The sequence below is a fragment of the Nothobranchius furzeri genome, chromosome 15, assembly GCF_043380555.1.
Source record: "Nothobranchius furzeri strain GRZ-AD chromosome 15, NfurGRZ-RIMD1, whole genome shotgun sequence".
Classification (NCBI taxonomy): domain Eukaryota; kingdom Metazoa; phylum Chordata; class Actinopteri; order Cyprinodontiformes; family Nothobranchiidae; genus Nothobranchius; species Nothobranchius furzeri.
This window is the reverse complement of record NC_091755.1, coordinates 61,187,593-61,205,049: the sequence shown is the minus strand read 5'-3', so window position 1 is coordinate 61,205,049 and position 17,457 is coordinate 61,187,593. Positions and strand designations below refer to the sequence as shown.

Genomic DNA, 17,457 nt, shown 5'->3' with positions numbered 1-17,457 from the left:
CCACGAAAACGACTCGTTGGGGGGAATATGTGTGCTTATGGCTGCAATGTTAACTCTGTGAATTATTTTGGTTTTGAAATAAAAACCCAAAAAACGTCACATCAAGAGCACAATCCTACAGTCCTCTGCAGAACCTTCTGCCGAATCCTCACACATGATGTTCCCCACACCAAGCACTGCAGCACATCTGCATGTTCACACAGTCGGACTCGGTCATGTTACACGGGTAGCTGTAAGGGTGCGCTCCATTTGCGCACCGCCCCCAGCCTACGGCCAGGCCCGACTCATCCCGCTTCCCCCACAACTTTGGGTGGGAAGGGATGTCATGGCGCTGTCGCGACCACGCGCAAAGCGCGCACATTGCGCGGCTCCATCCGCTGGCACTTTGACGTTCCCGTGCACGGGCCCGGCTCCCACTCGTCCTTCATGGACTCCACGCTCTGCGGTGCGGATCAGCCTCTTCCAGCTGTTTCACATTTGCTCTTTCGAGCACAGCCCTCCATGGGTCGCTCCCAGTTCTCTGGTACGAGCGACGGCGGTAAGGGCGCGAAACCAATCCTCAGACGTTGCTCACGTGACCTCGAGCACACGTCCGCTGTCGGAACGCGCGCACGAATGCCTCCCTTTCGGCTACTCGCTAGCCCAGCGCACTTTCTCCAAATGTCCGGAGACCGCGCTGCAGCCACTGCGCACGGCGGAAACGAGGGTTTTATTTTACCGGGACGATCTGCTCCGATGCGCCCGGTCCGAGGACGGGGCGTCAGTGCAAACCAGGAGGTTAACAGAGCATCTGTCAACCCTGGGGTTTTCTATAAACTGGGGGAAGAACTCTGTTCTTCCATCCCAGTCGATTATGTTTCTCGGGGGGGAGCTGAACGCCTCTCTAATGAGAGCACGTTCGTCGCCGGTGAGAGCGGCAGATCTCACCACGGTGATCTCCTGCGTGCAACCCCGCGAGATCGTGAGAGCCCTGTTAGTCATGAGACTTCTGGGCATGGTGGCTGCAGCCCACTCGGTGGTGCTGCTGGGGTTGTTGCACTCGAGGCGCCTGCAAAGTTGGTTCATCTGCCTCCGGGTACACCCGATACGTCAGAAGAGACGTATGTTGAGGGTTCCCCCCTCAGTGGGCGGGGACCTCGCTCACTGGGGGAATCCCTGCATCCCCTCACACGGGATTCCCATCGGACGTCCTGCGTCATACGTATCTGTGTTTACGGATGCGTCACTGTCTGGGGTGGAGGGCACGTGCTTGTTACGTGGCAGATCGCTGGCCCTCCCACACGCACGAGCACATAAATGTGTTGGAGCTTATGACAATGAGGAATGTGTTCATGCACTTCGCTGCCCTTCTCGATGGCCGTCATGTCGAAGTTCACACAGACAACCAGGTGGCGGCAGCCTGCATAAATCGCCAAGGGGGAGTTCGATCCCCCCCTCTATTGCGCATAGCCACAGATTTACTGTGTTGGGCACATGTCCACCTGCTGTGCCACCTACATTCCGGGGATCCTGAATGTAGCGGCAGACATCCTGTCGAGAGGGGGTCCCCGCGACTCCGACTGGCGTCTGCATCCCGCGCTGATATCACAGATTTGGATAAGGTTCGGGGAACCGTGTGGATCTGTTCACGGCTCGCGAAAACGCTCAGTGTCGCCTGTGGTTTTCCCTGAGTCTCCGGGACCAAACCTCGCTCGGAGCGGACGCCTTCTCACACCAGCCCGGGCTTCGAACGCTCCTTTATGCGTTTCCACCAGTCCCTCTGATTCCCCTTCTCCTGGACCGAGTTCGGTCAGAACAGCTCTCGGTAATTCTGGTGGCTCCCAGACGCTTGTCCGCGTCATGGCTTCCGGACCAGCAAGCGCTACTGTCCGGCTCCCCGTGGAGACTCCCGCGAAGGGAGGACGCCCCTCCCCGGGCGGATGGGATAATCAGACATCCTCCGGAAATAAGCCATCGGCTGTGGGTCTGGCCGATGAGCGGTTTCGATTAGGGGTTTCTGGGCTGCCGCATGATGTGGTCATCACGATTCAGAGTGCGCGGGCGCCCTCTACCATTGCATCTTACGCTGCTAAATGGGCAGCTTTCCAGAACTGGGGCACAGAGCGGAATGTTCAAGCGCTCTCCTGCCAGCTGGCAGATGTCCTATCGTTTCTGCAGATACGGACGGACAGGGGCCTCGTATTCAGCACTATTAAAACATATGCTGCAGCTATCTCATCCTGTCACCAGGGTTTTGGTGATAGATCTGTTTTCAATCATCCCCTCACAAAACGTTTTCTAAAAGGTGTCAGAAGGAACAGACCTGTGTCCCGTCCGCTAATTCCCCAGTGGGATCTAACGGTGGTTCTGCGTGGCTTATCTGAAGCCCCATTTGAGCCCTTGGACCAGGTCTCACTCAAGTTCCTGTCACTTACAACTGCCTTGCTGCTGGCACTGGCATCAGTCACGAGAGTGAGCGACCAAACCGCCCTCTCAGTGGCTCCCGCATGCCTCAGGATCCGGAAAGATGGCGGGTCTGCTGTTTTATGCCCCAACCCAGCCTTTGTGCCCAAAAAACATTAATACTTCCTTCAAATCCAGGTCAATTTCATTGGCTGGACTTTTTCCTCCTCCCCATAATTCTGAGGAGAAGGCGGCTTCCCATCTTCTCTGCCCAGTGCGCACGCTCGCACGCTATGTGTCACGCACTTCAGGGATTCGCCGCTCACAAATCATGTTTGTGCACTACAGGGAGTCTTCCCTTGGGCAAGCGCTGTTGGCCCAGCGCCTTTGACTCTGGCTATGTGACGCCATTTCACTCGCTTACACATCATTGGGGCTGGATCCTCCTGAGACACTCAGGGCTCACTCAGCCAGAGGGATTTCCTCTTCTGTGGCGCCCCACAGTGGTGGGTCAATGGAAGTCATTTGTCAGGCTGCTTCATGGGCTTCACCCTGTTCCTTTACTCGTTCTTATTTACGAGATGTGTCTTCAGGATCCATCACTCATTCAGTGCTTGGACCTCAGCAGGCTGAGTGAACGCATTATGGCACCTCATCGGCCCTGCTTGAATGAATTTCATCCTCTTGTGGATGATATTTTTTAGTGGTGGCCCCTCTCTTCTCTCTGGCTGCCTCAGCCTTTTAAGCCCTGGGCTGAGGCTGAGCGACCCCCACTAAAAGGAGACATGTTGGGTGTGTCCATTGGTTGAGCTAACCAGTGTGGCGTAAACCCATCCAGCTGCGCTTTATTCCAATAGCAGCTCGCTTAAGGGCTAAGACTAGACGAAATAGAACGTTGGTTACGTATTGTAACCCCAGATTCTATGAGTCTAGTCGCAGCCCTTAAGCCACTTGGCCACACTGGTTCTGTTAGGACTAAGAGCCATCGGAGGCGAACAGTGGAGTCGCTCCACTTATATAACCCACAAGGGGTGCCCACGTGGTGGGCGTACATTTAAGCTCTTCATGATTGGCTGATGCTGAGATCACCCTTCCAATAGCAGCTCGCTTAAGGGCTGCGACTAGACTCATAGAATCTGGGGTTACAATACGTAACCAACGTTCTGTATAGATTTTTAGACTTTTCAGCTGCAGCCAAAATGTTTTTAACTTGAAACATGTCTTGGGCTAGCAAACAGAAACTGCTCTGACAAAGTGCTGGTGTCTGTTTGGACCACATGGATTCATTATTTGATTTGTTTCCGGTGTGGAAAAAAAATTTGAGAAGATTAAAAGATTTGGATCAAGCCCAATTTATACTAAAACAAAAAGAGAGAAAAAAAGAGTTCATTTTCAAGGTTTTCCTTGTCATAAAATTATAAAATTTCATAAACAGATGAAAGATTAAAAATTGGAGTTAAAAATAAGAAACTAAAAGATTTAGGTAAAAGCAGCTTTCAATAAAAGGGTCTGTTTTTTAAAGGTGTCCAGACTGTCGATGCTGCGTAAGGATAAAGGAAGATCATTCCAAAGTCGGGGTGCAACAGCCTGGAAGGAGCGATCACCTCGACTTTTATATCTGCTCTTTGGAACTTCTAGAAGGTTCTGGTGTGTGGACCTGAGGGCTCGGGTTGGAGCATAAGGCTTTAACAGTTCAGTAGTATAGGGAGGAGCTTGACCATGTAGAGCCCTGAAAGTTATAGTCAGGATTCTAAAATGAACTCTAAAGTTAACGGGTAACCAGTGCAGAGACATTAGAATAGGAGTGATGTGTGCTCTTCTGTTTGCTCCAGTTAGGAGCCTCGCTGCAGAGTTCTGGGCCAACTGATGTCAGCTCACCCTAATATTATCTTATTTAGCATCATTAGTACCAAAGCCATAAAAATGCTGGATTATGGTATAACATGTCAGATAGACTGGAATCCAGTTAGCACGGCTGTGGCACAAACCAGTTCACTCACTTGATTCCCAATGGCTTGTTTGTTTCTTGTAGCTCCGAATGGCACCAAGGAGTCTGCATTGTAATGTTACTGTGGTGACTAAAGATAATTACGGAGAGTAGTTGACCGTGAAAAGCAACCCACCTTGTTATTCAGTGACATTTAAATTATTGTAATCACTTACAGTCTTATTGTTTGCAAAGGCCATTCTCCATGCTGTACGTGTCTAAGAGTTTAGGTGATTTAATAGTGTGTGTGTGTGTGTGTGTGTGTGTGTGTGTGTGTGTGTGTGTGTGTGCGTGCGTGCGTGCGTGCGTGCGTGCGTGCGTGCGTGCTAGGGGTTGTATAAACTAGTCGACTAGTCAACTTCACTTCTCTGTATTGACTTTTTATGCCTTTGATAGACTAGTCGCTGTCACGTGATAATGACCAACAAGATGGAGTCCTCGGAAAAGACAGTAGTGACGAGCCCCAGTGCGTCGGGAGGTGACGTGCTGTGCCAGAGTGTCGGTATCTGACGTCCACGGTAAAAGGTACATTTGACCGAATTGTGACCTTTACGCTCTTGCATTTTAACCTCCCCCTCACCCCCACCCTAACCTTAGCCAGATTGCACATGCAAAGCTGTTTCACGTTTCATCGTTCCTCTCAAACACGCTTAATGGAAAATTTAGACTGACATACTGGGAAAAGGTTAGGGTGGGGTGAGGGGAAGGTTAAATAGCAAAAGGGTAAAGGTTACAATTCGGTGAAATCTCCATTTTACCACGGGTGTCAAAAAACGACGCGCTGTGCCAGAGCGTCGCCTCCTGACGTGCGTCGGAAATAAACGCTTGGTCACCCATCGTCAGCTTTAGCCGCTTCAATAACATCATCAATGATTAGTCAAAGTCAACTAGATTTTCATTACTTGAATATCGACTTAAAAAAAAAGTCATTTAGCCCCTAGCGTGTGCATGCATTCGTTGCTAAACTTCAGTTCCTGTGACAGCCAGTTGAATGAGTGCAGTATATTTCTCATAAGGTGAGGTCATTTTGACCATTTTCTGTTTTTCTAAAATGCCAGTTTGTGGTCAGGGACTAGACTGGGTCAAAGGAGGAGGAAAAAATCTGTCTCTTAGGATAGCTATACAGGGGTACAAAAGCATAAACAAGTGTGTGTGTGTGTGTGTGTGTGTGTGTGTGTGTGTGTGTGTGTGTGTGTGTGTGTGTGTGTGTGTGTGTGTCTCTATGTGTAAATAACAGTGACTTGCAATTTGTCATTTTCAAACTTGGGTCTATAAACATCCCATTGTGACTTTACGGTGTGTAATATAGTTTGTGCAGCAGCATTAATGTTTCATACTGAGCACATGTATTTTCGTGACCAAAATGAGATAACTGCATGTGCTGAGCTCCGCCTGTTAGCTGTGATGCTATTGATATTCCAGTAGACTATGAATCACAGTGGTAGGATCCCTGCTGACTCAATTAGGACTGCATATTGCTCTGCAAAAGTGCTGATTAATGTGGGAGCAAAGGCATTCGTATTGTCTGAATTTGCATATTCAGATTTAAATTATTGTACTTCCAATTAATGCTTTACCTTTAACCTAAATGAATATGCTGAAAACCTTTAGGCTTGATTAATGTCGTCCAGTAAAAGTATAAATTACAGAAATTTTTACTTATTATACATCTTTGAATCGAATTATATAGACTATGGTTCAAAGGCAGAAAAAATATCCAACCTATAACTTTTAATTTTCAAAACCCTACAGTTGATGTTTGCTCCAGTGATGCCCACCTACCACAAACCTTGGATCTTTATGTTTTTGTTAGTAAGATTGCACACAGTGAAGTTTAATATCTGCAGCTGTAGACACTGAGTAAAATGTGGTAACAGTATATATTCTGTCTCCAATGATCTCTAGAGAAATTAAATATAGTTCTTAAAATTTACACCCAAAATTAAATGTGTTTAGTGCAGGTGATCTGGATTTAAAATAACCTGAGTGTTCTTAAAAATTAGTTTAATTGCTAAACATTCCAGAGAGAAACAAATATTCATAAGTCAATTTTTGTTCCTGTTTCGGGCCATCCAGATGGTATCTAGCTGCAGTAATGTTCAACAGACTGGGGACAACCTGGACAGATCAGTCCATCACAAGGAAACAAAGACATTAACCTTTTTGGGGACAAATGGCTGTCAGTGCTGCAGTGTCTATCTCTCCCTGCTGCCGTGCGAGCCCTGCCGCAATGACACATTGCCTTTTTGATGTGTTTGGGCTACCGTGGCTACAATACCTTCTCTGAACTGTGTGGCGCTAAGGAATCAAATGTTTTTACACATTGGGGCTTTGAGGTCCCAAAGAATGTGCACTCCTTAAGTGAAATCATGCTTTTTTAAACATCTTTGCTAATGTTAACTTATCACGTTTCAAGAGCAATTAACAGCCAATTAGCAAAATATAAATACATAAAATGACACTTTCAAATTCATCATGTTTCAGTTAAGTTGTGTTGACACATGAAAAATGTTTCTGTTTCACCTCAAGTGGATTCAAATTGTAGGCTATTAAAGGTTCCTTTAATTAATTCATATCATATTTGCCTCTTATTACACAGGTTTAACTAAGAATATGAGTGATCACTGAGTTATAGCAGTTTTGTTCAAACAAAATTGTGCAAAGCACTTCTGCAATAATGCACAATAGTTCAAGATCTTGTGTAACCCTTTGCCACTTGGAGTTTTGTCGTTGACGACTCTCAAATGAAGTTAAATTGTTCCTCCGTAATGTTTGTTTAATTACTGAAAGATAGATAAGTAAACACCAAGACTAAATCTTATAAGGTAACACTTTTTTGTTCATTTAAGGAAAGGGGGCCAGTAAATTCTAACAAAAGGGGTCCATGATATCTTAGCTACGCCCCTGTTGATATGACCTGTGCAGACGCGCAAACGCTGTTGATAAGTAAACAAGTTATTTGTCTGAAAAAACGGTGCTACTTGATTTGTATTCTAGAAAAAGGATGAAAGGTAGTCCATTTTAACTATTTTCATGGTTTTTAATCCAGATTTATGTTCACCGTGAATCCCCCCTGCGCAGAGGAGGGGAGAGAGCGAACGAGGTGGAGGAAGAGCGCTCCTCCTCCTCCGTCTCTTCTCACCACTCGTCGCGAAAAGCCAAGGTAACGCGGTCCTGGCGCCGGAGTCCTCTCTTCATGGATCCGCTGGCGTTAAGGAACCGGAATGAACCCAGCTGGTACTTTTCTGCGGTCCCTTCAGCTCTATGCCACGTCCTTTTCTCCGCTGAATAACTTCTCTCCTGGTGTTATTTTCATTCTCCAGACGTTTTCAGATATAACATCCAAAAGCGACGGTGAAGAGTTGAAGGCGACGGTCGGGTATCTTTGGATGAAACATTTTTAACCGGTGAGTTTTATTTTATTTCTACGTTTTAGGAGCTCATATACCAACCTGTTCTGTTCTGCGTCGCTGTAGATTACTGCGCCTTCAGGTTTCAGCAGCTGAATGATCCAAGATGCTCAAATTCAAGAGTTAACTAGCTTCATTAATCTGTTAATCTGGAAGGGAAAAAATCTAATGCCGGTATTTCTACTTTTTTATTATATCATGACGAATATTTATTTATTTATTTATTGAAAGTACGCAGCTCAACAGGTTTGGTATGCCATTGGTGGGTTCTACCTAAAAAGACCAATTTAAATGAACTAAAGTTTCATGTAAAGCAAGTAGTGTAGCCCGTTTTGTCGTCTTTTCACTTGATTTAATGTTTTAAACTTATATAATGTTACAACTCCACACAGGTGTTTAGAGATTTATGACCCTGAAGTGAAAGGAGTCTGTCAAATTGGATGTACAGCTTGTTCTTGTGCCACTGAAACTTACTGTATCAAACAGATCTGCGTTTATAGGGTAGGTTTCATATGAGCAATGTTAGAATGTAGTTTTACCTGATAGTCTACTAATTACACACTTTCAGGATTTGACTTTTTTACCCAATCATATATTTTTATTGAGATATTAGTTTTCTCCTTTATCTATTAAAAAATAAATTTCATGCTTCCCATTCTCACAAGACTGTTACAGTAGCACGACGCGGGTTGCGAATGACCACAGTAACCAATTCTTGTCATGTGTCTTGCCCATGTATGTCTGATCGCTGAAATGTGTGTACTGAAACTTTAATCTCCCTCTGGGATTAATAAAATATTTTTGAATTGAATTGAACTAAAGAGTCCCTCTCTCTCCTCCAGATGTTGAATAAGCTGAAGTCAAGCTGGTTGTGAAGGTGCTGGACTTGTTCCCCCCTACGCCCCAAGCCAGACACACCATGGCGGCGGGAGTAGCGGCATGGCTTCCATTTGCCCGGGCTGCAGCCATTGGCTGGATGCCTGTGGCCAATTTGCCCATGCCTGTTGCGCCTGCTGAGAAGAACAAGAGACAGGATGAGCTGATAGTTCTTAACGTTAGTGGACGGCGCTTCCAGACCTGGAGGAACACGCTGGATCGTTATCCAGACACTCTCCTCGGCAGCTCTGAGAAGGAGTTCTTCTACAACGAAGACACCAAAGAGTACTTTTTTGATCGTGATCCCGACGTGTTTCGCAGTGTCCTCAACTTCTATCGCACAGGCAAGCTCCACTATCCGCGCTACGAGTGCATCTCCTCTTATGACGAGGAGCTGGCTTTCTTTGGTATCGTTCCAGAGATCATAGGAGACTGCTGTTATGAAGAGTACAAAGACAGGAAGAGGGAGAATGCAGAGCGCCTCATGGATGACCAGGAGGACAACAAAGATGCTAAGTTACCTAACATGACCTTCAGAGAGACCATGTGGCGGGCCTTTGAAAACCCTCACACTTCAACAATGGCTTTGGTCTTCTACTATGTCACTGGCTTCTTCATTGCTGTCTCCGTCATCACTAATGTCGTGGAAACGGTGCCCTGTGGCTCGGCACCCAACCAGAAGGAAGTGCCATGTGGTGAGCGCTACACCGTGGCCTTTTTCTGCATGGACACAGCCTGTGTGATGATCTTCACCGTGGAGTACCTGATGCGCTTGTTTGCTGCGCCCAACCGCTACCGTTTCATGAGATCCGTCATGAGCATCATCGACGTGGTGGCCATCCTACCCTACTACATTGGACTGGTGATGACCGACAATGAGGACGTGAGCGGGGCTTTTGTGACTCTTCGGGTTTTCCGTGTGTTCCGAATCTTTAAGTTCTCCCGCCACTCGCAGGGCCTGCGCATCCTCGGCTACACGCTAAAGAGCTGTGCTTCAGAGCTGGGCTTTCTGCTCTTCTCCCTTACAATGGCCATAATTATCTTTGCCACTGTCATGTTCTACGCAGAGAAGGGTTCAAGCTCCAGCAAATTTACCAGCATCCCTGCCTCCTTCTGGTACACCATCGTTACTATGACAACACTCGGGTAAGAGCAGAGCAGGCACTTCTTTTTTTCTGATTTTGACTTGCTCTGTTGGTGCGCACGTTTATGTGTGAATGCATGCTTTTGTGCGAGGGTGCACACGGATCTATAAATGCATTCGGTTTTACGTAAAATGTCTGATTTTTGTAGTTCAGAAGTGTTTCAAAAGTTAGATCCATGTTGTCCAGGACACTTACTTTAAACTTCGCAAATTTATAGGAAACAGAAAAAAAGGCTCTTCAGCAATCTCTGCTCACAGCGTTGCTTTTTTCAGGATCACGTTGTTCAAGGAAAAGCAGATACTCCCTCTCAGTAACGACTGCCACTGCGAACCCTTCGAACATCACTGATAAGTAGAATACAGACAAAAAGTAGGGGATAGAAAGCTGAACGCATCTTAGTGAAACAAAACCTTAGAAGGGAAATGGAGGAACAGATTATACCATTACCTCTGGTTACGATGTGCCCTGTGGTTAGCAGAAATACTCTCAGAGTCGACCGAGAGGGACTCTGCATACAGGAAGCACCACTCCTACTTAACTCAACTCTGAGTTTCTGGTTGCTGACCTTGAAATGCTTTGAGGTGAAGGCTGTGATGCAGATAATCAGAATTCTGCCTATTAAACAAGATTCAATTATTTGCATTAGATTACTAGCAGAGATTATTGTTGTCAGCAGACAAAGTTTTAAGGCCATTTCAGAACCGTTAAGGCCTAATTAACCCATTAGCACAGGCGGCTGTAAACGGGCTCTAATAGAAATTCACAAAAAATAAATAAATAAATTAGTGTTTTGTTGCACTGATTAGCTGTTTTCTTTCTAAATGTTTTTCTTAATTTTCATGTGATCATACATTACTACTCTCTCACACACTGACAGTTGTGTGATGTGGTGCTATTAAGCCTAATGGTGTTGTGCTTTATGACTGCCCCGTTTTCTGTGTGACTCAGACAGAGAAGCTGATAAATCGCAGCATCCTGCTAAATGTCAGAGTCACTGAGACCATACACGGCTCTGAGCTCATTGCTGTGACACATTTGGCATCCAGTCATCATGCGCTGCCATTCATAACCTGCACAGAAGACCTGGTGTCATGCACATATCTGTTACTGGATTGGTTGTCTGGTCTACAGATAAACAAATAACCATTGATCTGTGGATGTTTTCTGCTCTGCTGGTTAATAATCAGGACACGCAGCAGCTTGTGTTACCATACATCCTAGCTCGACACTCAGTCATCGTACCTGTCACTTCTCACATGAGATGCTAAATCAGTCTCCTGTTGCTTCCAAGAAAGAATCAGAGCCAGCGTTAGTGTGGCTGTGCTTGCCCTAATGTGTGTGTTAGTGAAGGTTAGCTGTTGGGCTTTGTCTCGTCAATAAAGCCGAGGCCAGAAGAGGGTGTCAGAGTGACTAATGATGTGGCCCACTGCATCTGCTGACTAATGTAAACCTTCCTGACATTCTGGTCTCTGCTTACAGTCTACGTCAAAAACACACAGAAGTGCAGAATACCACTTTCTATGAATTTGCACTTTTATAAACACACAGTGACACATACTGATGTTTTTGTATTTTGCAGCATGCATGCTTTCCGTGAAATCTGTGTTTTTTAATTAAAAATAGATTCCAGTTCCCTTAGATTATAACTTTCTTGACTTTTTTTCTCCCTCTTGGTGCTTGGTGCTTCACTGTCACTCTCAGATTAAATTGAAATACCAGGTGAGGAGCAATTTTAAGTCCCAGTTAGTTCTTCCTGGGAATAAAAGTTACTTTAATGACCAATTTATGTTGAAACAGAAAGGAAGCGGAGTGCGACTTAAAGATCTACCAACTACTGTCTTTGAAGTGTTAAAAGTTCGATTCAAGTCCTGCAAATGAGGCATGCAAACACACAAGAACAATGCTTAGGCTGAATCAAAGACATTTAATGCATCTGATAGATTTAGTTGATTTCTTGTTCGTTAAATTAATTTAAGCAGTGTTGTTTTAATATTGGGCTGTTGCCTTGCAGCAGGAAGGTCCTGGGTTCAAATCCCAGCCTGGGGTCTCTCTGCACGTTCTCCCTGTGCATGCGCGGATTCTCTCTGGGTACTCCGGCTTCCTCCCACAGTCCAAAAACATGACTGTCAGGGTGACTGGTCTCTTTAAATTGTCTTTAGATGTGAGTGTGTGCATGCATGGTTCTTTTTCCTGTGTGTCTCTGTGTTGCCCTGCGATGGACTGGCCACCTGTCCAGGGTGTTCCCTGCCTGATTGCCCAGAGATCAGATGATGAAGGATGGATGTTTTATTATCTTTAACCTTTTGTTATATTAAGTTAAATATACTTGGGAACTTTAAGAAGAAAACAGATTTAATGTGTTTTTGTGGCACACTTCCTCAGCTGAACAACAGCTAGTTGATATGGTTCATCAAGACTTCATGACTCACAGTATTTTATTTTTATTTTTTTTGCACAAATGTAGAAATAAAACCACAAATTAACGGAAACACATTTGACTTAATTGTTCTGGCTTTATTCCTATCTAACCATTAGACCATGACACGCTGTGTGATAAGACTAAATGTATTTTTCTGTCAGTTATTTTAGCATCTATTTATATTCTCTGATCTAATCATGTGATCACAAATTGGGCCAGATCATGTGATTTTAAAAGAATCGCATCGGGAGAAAAAGCTTGGATTGAACCTTTTCAAACAAACATGACTTTTTAAAAATTCATCCTGAGATAGAAATAGAAATGGAATAACAATGGCTTAGTTTTAACTTCAGTTAGTTCCTTTACTATTTGTTTTTTTGTAGGAAAACAACACGTCACACAATTTACGGCAGGCACTTCAGACACTAAGATGCAGTTGTTAGCAAAAGGCTAACACAAAGCTAACGTGTCTCCTCAGGAAAGCTAAAATGTTCCATGATTTGCTGCTTTTCTCACTTTCGGCTTTTCCCTTCACCTGTCCCCATCAATTCCCAGTTTGCCACTAACAGTCCCAGTTCACAGTGAACACACACAAAGACGAGAAGCCAGCTGACAGAGAAAGATACGCTAATAAACAAAGAGAAACAACAGACTGCAAAACATTGTTTCTTGTTCTCCTGCAGCACCGGAGCTACAGGTGTCATGCAGGGAAAAGTTACCCTGCCTCCCAAGACCCTGCTCCGCTGTGGGAACGTGCATCGCCAAATGTAGCTGCGCATTGAGGGAGTAAACAACTTGAAATAAGAGCAATGCTGCTACTCATAATTTAAACACTTTTTTTCTAATCAGTGTACTTCCCAAACAAGTCAAAGTGAAACTAACAGGACAACTTGGTTGTGTTTTCTTCTTATTGTAATGATTTTTTGAAAAGTATCTGATCAGGACACGGTGTCAGCAGATACTCAAAATCAAATGGCCCGGAATCAGATTGGGAGCAAAGAGAACATGATTGGAACATCCCTAATTCATATACTTCCTCACTTGGTGCTGTAATCACTTCTGTGACTTACCTGTCATCACAGCCGAGTCACAAAACACAGAGTGTTCTATATTAAATGTCATTTTAATATGTGCAAGTTTAAATTTGAGATAATGTGTCTCTAGACTCCACCATGAGTCACCATCATTTGGTCGTATCAACCATGCAATTACCTTACCGTTTTTTTTCAAAATGGCAATTTGACCATTAAAATGCTAATTGAGTCACAAAAGAGTGAGATACTCCCTCAGTACCTGTATCTTGTTTAGCATTTTCCTTCACTGCACCTCTTCAAAAACTCATCATACTCATGAAGAAAAACGCATTTGCACTATCACTTTAATAATGGTCCTTTAAACGTATCTTTTTTACAGTTTTTGAATTAGAATTTGATCAAATTACACCTTCTCAGTGGCCTAGTGGTAGAGTGTTCGCCGTGGGACTAGGAGATCGGGGTTCAAATACCGGTCGGGTCGTAAAATGGGACACAGTGCCTCCCTGCTTGACAAGCAGCTTTAAGGGGTTGGATTGGGGGGTTAAACCATCAAATAATTACCAAGCGCACCCACTGCTGCAGCTCATTGGTCAAATGGATGATGAATTTCACCAGTGATGACTAATGGAACTTCAAGTTTAAATTATACAACACCAGTTAAAATCTCCAATCTCAGATTATTCCCAAATTATCAGTTATTAGTGGAAATTAAGATAGTTAAATGCACTTCATCAAAAAAATAAAAATTTATGAAACTAACCTCTATATCCATGTTGATAATTCAGCATTTGGCTGCTTTAAAAGTACCAGTGGAGAATGGAACAAACTTCTTTTCTGATGACTTATCCCTGGAGGAATGGATCCAAGACTGAAATAGAAAGCCAAGATTGGGAATAGAAGTTCCCTGCCAGCTTTGATTTTGGGGCTAACATCTCAGCTGGCAGTGGCAGGATTGTAATTAACTTAGCTAAATATTTATCATCATAAATCCATATTTAATGCTTGAGACTTGTGGGAACGTCTTCAGCTTTCTGTCTCAGCGTTTTGTATCTGACATTCTGACACTAATGGTTATGGGTTAGTATCTTTGGCTCAAAATCAAAGAAATGATTCACAACAGGGCTACTTTACAATCTGCCACACATTACAGAAATTACTCCCACTCCCAACCTCAGACATAACTGGTTGTTGCTGCAATAAATTCATATTTTTCCTGTCAAATATGAATTAAAAAAAATCACCAAATAAAGGCATGTTTTTTTGCCATCATTTGTTCAGATATGTATAAAAGTGGCGCAGTTGTCTTCTATTTAAACATCAGTCGAATTCTCCATCTTATAGAAAAATGCATACAAGTTTGCAGGAATAGCTTTTTATCATTCAAGGTAAGAATTTGGCATTTTGAGAAAATCAGTATGTTTTAGACGCCTATTTGCTGATAAAGATACACAATCTTCTGCTACCAGGACTGTGATTCCCTTAGGACACATTTTCTGACCATCTTCTTTGGCATTAAATGCCTCATCATCTGTTTCTGCCAAACAAATTGTGGTGAACACTGCTTTTTTTGGGCACCTAACAGAAACCCATCTATATCAAACTATTTTAGAAAATGTGTGTTCTGCTGTTAGGTTCAGGAGTGAAATGACTTTTTAGAACACTGTAACCTGGTTTAAGATGGAAAATACTGACAGATGAGACTCTGATTGACGCAGATGGACACAGATTTGCTGACATTGTTTAAATCTCTTGAGTTGTTCTAATATAATAATTTTAAACTTGCTTTTAGAGATCCTTTTGGTAAGAATAGCAGGTTGTTGACAGTGTTCTTATTGTAATTAAGCATATCATGTATGCCTGATTGTGGTTTTAATTGGGTAGTAAAACAGAAAAATACACAAAATTAAAAGTGACATGAAAACACATTTTGTTTGTTTGGGGCCACTTAATGAAAGGGAGAATATTTCAATGTTTTTGCAGATTTGCTTAGACTCATCACTCTGTAGAGCATAACCACTATAATCTGACACATCAGTGAGCAATAACACCATTTTGATCCTGGGGTAAGACTCACTTTGCTGCTGAAGCAGCTGTTTGCCTCTTATTATTTATGTCAGAAGGACAAACAAGGCAGATATCTGAGGTTAGATTCTTTCATTGTCTCATTTTATATTTTTGCATCCATTTCAATATCTATAACATTAATATCTAGGTTGAGAAGACTACAAATATTTAACTTTTGGACCAATCTTAGTTTTTGTCTAAATTTCTATGAACAAAGGGCAGCATCAACTCATTAAAGTAATCACAATAACAGAGTGACCAAAAAATCCTTGAGGCTAAATCTCTGCTTAATGATTCCTTTAATCTACATGTGTGCTCAGTGGTCACCATGATTTCCTTGTTTCACAGGGACATTTAATACTGTTGCACAGCATATTAATGTTTATCTTAATATTATCTGTTTAATAAGGAAGACAAGATATTTGGTAAATGGGAGATGGCCTGTGTTTGTATAGCATTAGGGTTCTGCAACCCCCCAAGGTGCTTTACAACACAGTAAGTCATTCACCCACACACACATTCGCACACTGGTGATGATGAGCTACAGTGTATACACAGCTGCCCTGGGGTGCAGTGACAGAAGCGAGGCTGCTGAGCACTGGCACCACCGGTCCCTCCGATCACCATCAGCAGGCAAGGTGGGTTAAGTGTTTTGCCCAAGGACACAACAGCAGCATTCTCTGCTGGGAGCTGGGATCGATCCTACAACCCTCCGATTCATGGACAATCCGCTATACCTTCTGAGCTACTGCTGCCCATTTAAGACAGGATTGATGACCATTTAGGATTTATTTAGGAGAAAACTGGAAAAACAGCAGTTCTAAATTTAGTGGATTATTTTAAATAACTTTATTTTAACATTTAACATTATTTTAGGTAAGATCTCACCAAGCCACAAAATGTTGGAGAGGGCAAAATTGCAAAAAAGAACAACCACATTTTTTTGCTGGAATTGCTTCTTGTATTACCATCCAACATGTCTAAACTGAATTGGGACACTGAGAAAATGTGTGCATGTTCCTGTCACCGACCTCTCCAAAACATGTTTTTCATGCTTTTCTCTTCCTGACTTATAGAAACCAAATTCAAAAGCGTTTCAGGGGCCTATGACATTTCTGTGACTAATTTCAGAGAAAAAAAAAAGTCTTACAAATCTTTAAAACATGTTTAAAATTCCTGTGACCCATATGATGGATTGGAAAACCCATGAGAATATTTTTAGACTTGCTCACTGCTATTTTTGTTAATTTCTTGCCTACAATTGCAGACTAAAGCCATGCTGGCTTTAGCTCATCTAATGCATAGATGCCTTCTTTTTTTATTAATAAAAGCAGAAACTTCAACCTGATGTAATTTATGTTGCAGCATAAGATGCAAATGAAGTTGCAGTTCATGTCTGAAACAAGTTAAATTAACAGCTGCTAGCAGCAGTAGGCTAGACTCTGTCATATTTTTGCACTGCATGTTTGGTGTTTTGAGCATAAATGACTTTGTGGCATTTTTACATTTCTTTCTAACACTATAACACATAGATTCAGACTTTATTGTGCACAAGAGGAGTGATTCCTCAGATTGCTATACTGATTTCTATCAAATATTCTTATAGCAAACCTTTTGGCCTTTTAGACAAGCTTTAGCCCCTTTTTTCCCAGAAGGCAGACTTCAGTATTGATTTCTATGCCAGTGAAGAACTAGTACATCTTGTATTTTGCAGCAGTGGATCAGTGGCTAGAGTAGCTGTCCTTCAATCAGAAGGTCGACCATTCTGTTCCCAGCCCTGCTGCGTGTCACAGTTTCCTTTAGCAAGATACTGAGCTCACTTTGTCCTCAATGTACCAGAAACAAGGTGAAAGATGGTGAACTGTATTCTATTGCATTTATATCAAAGGTCAGAAAGTAGGAGCTCCTCAGATTCAGGGGCAGCTAGTTGGAGCACATAAACGTAGCTGCTGATTTAACTGCAATCTGTTTAAAAAGAACTCGGGTGAAACGAGTGTGATTCCAGAGGAAGAGAATAAAGATTTTTATATAAATAATGGTTTGTTATTTTTTTTATATTTTTTAATGTTTTTTATTTATTTTGAGGTTTTAAAAATTATTTTATTTACAGTTTTCCTCACTGAGCTGTTTTTTTTAACCA

General features: G+C 43.1%; 1 protein-coding gene across 1 annotated transcript in view; it reads left to right on the top strand.

The window, feature by feature from the left end:
- The first annotated feature begins 7,395 nt into the window (after window positions 1-7,395).
- Window positions 7,396-17,457, top strand: part of kcnd3 (potassium voltage-gated channel, Shal-related subfamily, member 3) — a 166,399-nt gene continuing 156,337 nt past the window's right edge. The window contains exons 1-3 of the mRNA XM_015968024.3: window positions 7,396-7,606; window positions 7,693-7,776; window positions 8,622-9,801. Of these exons, the coding sequence (XP_015823510.3) occupies window positions 8,699-9,801 (1,103 nt within the window). The 5' untranslated portion in view covers window positions 7,396-7,606; window positions 7,693-7,776; window positions 8,622-8,698. The remainder of the gene's footprint in view (window positions 7,607-7,692; window positions 7,777-8,621; window positions 9,802-17,457) is intronic.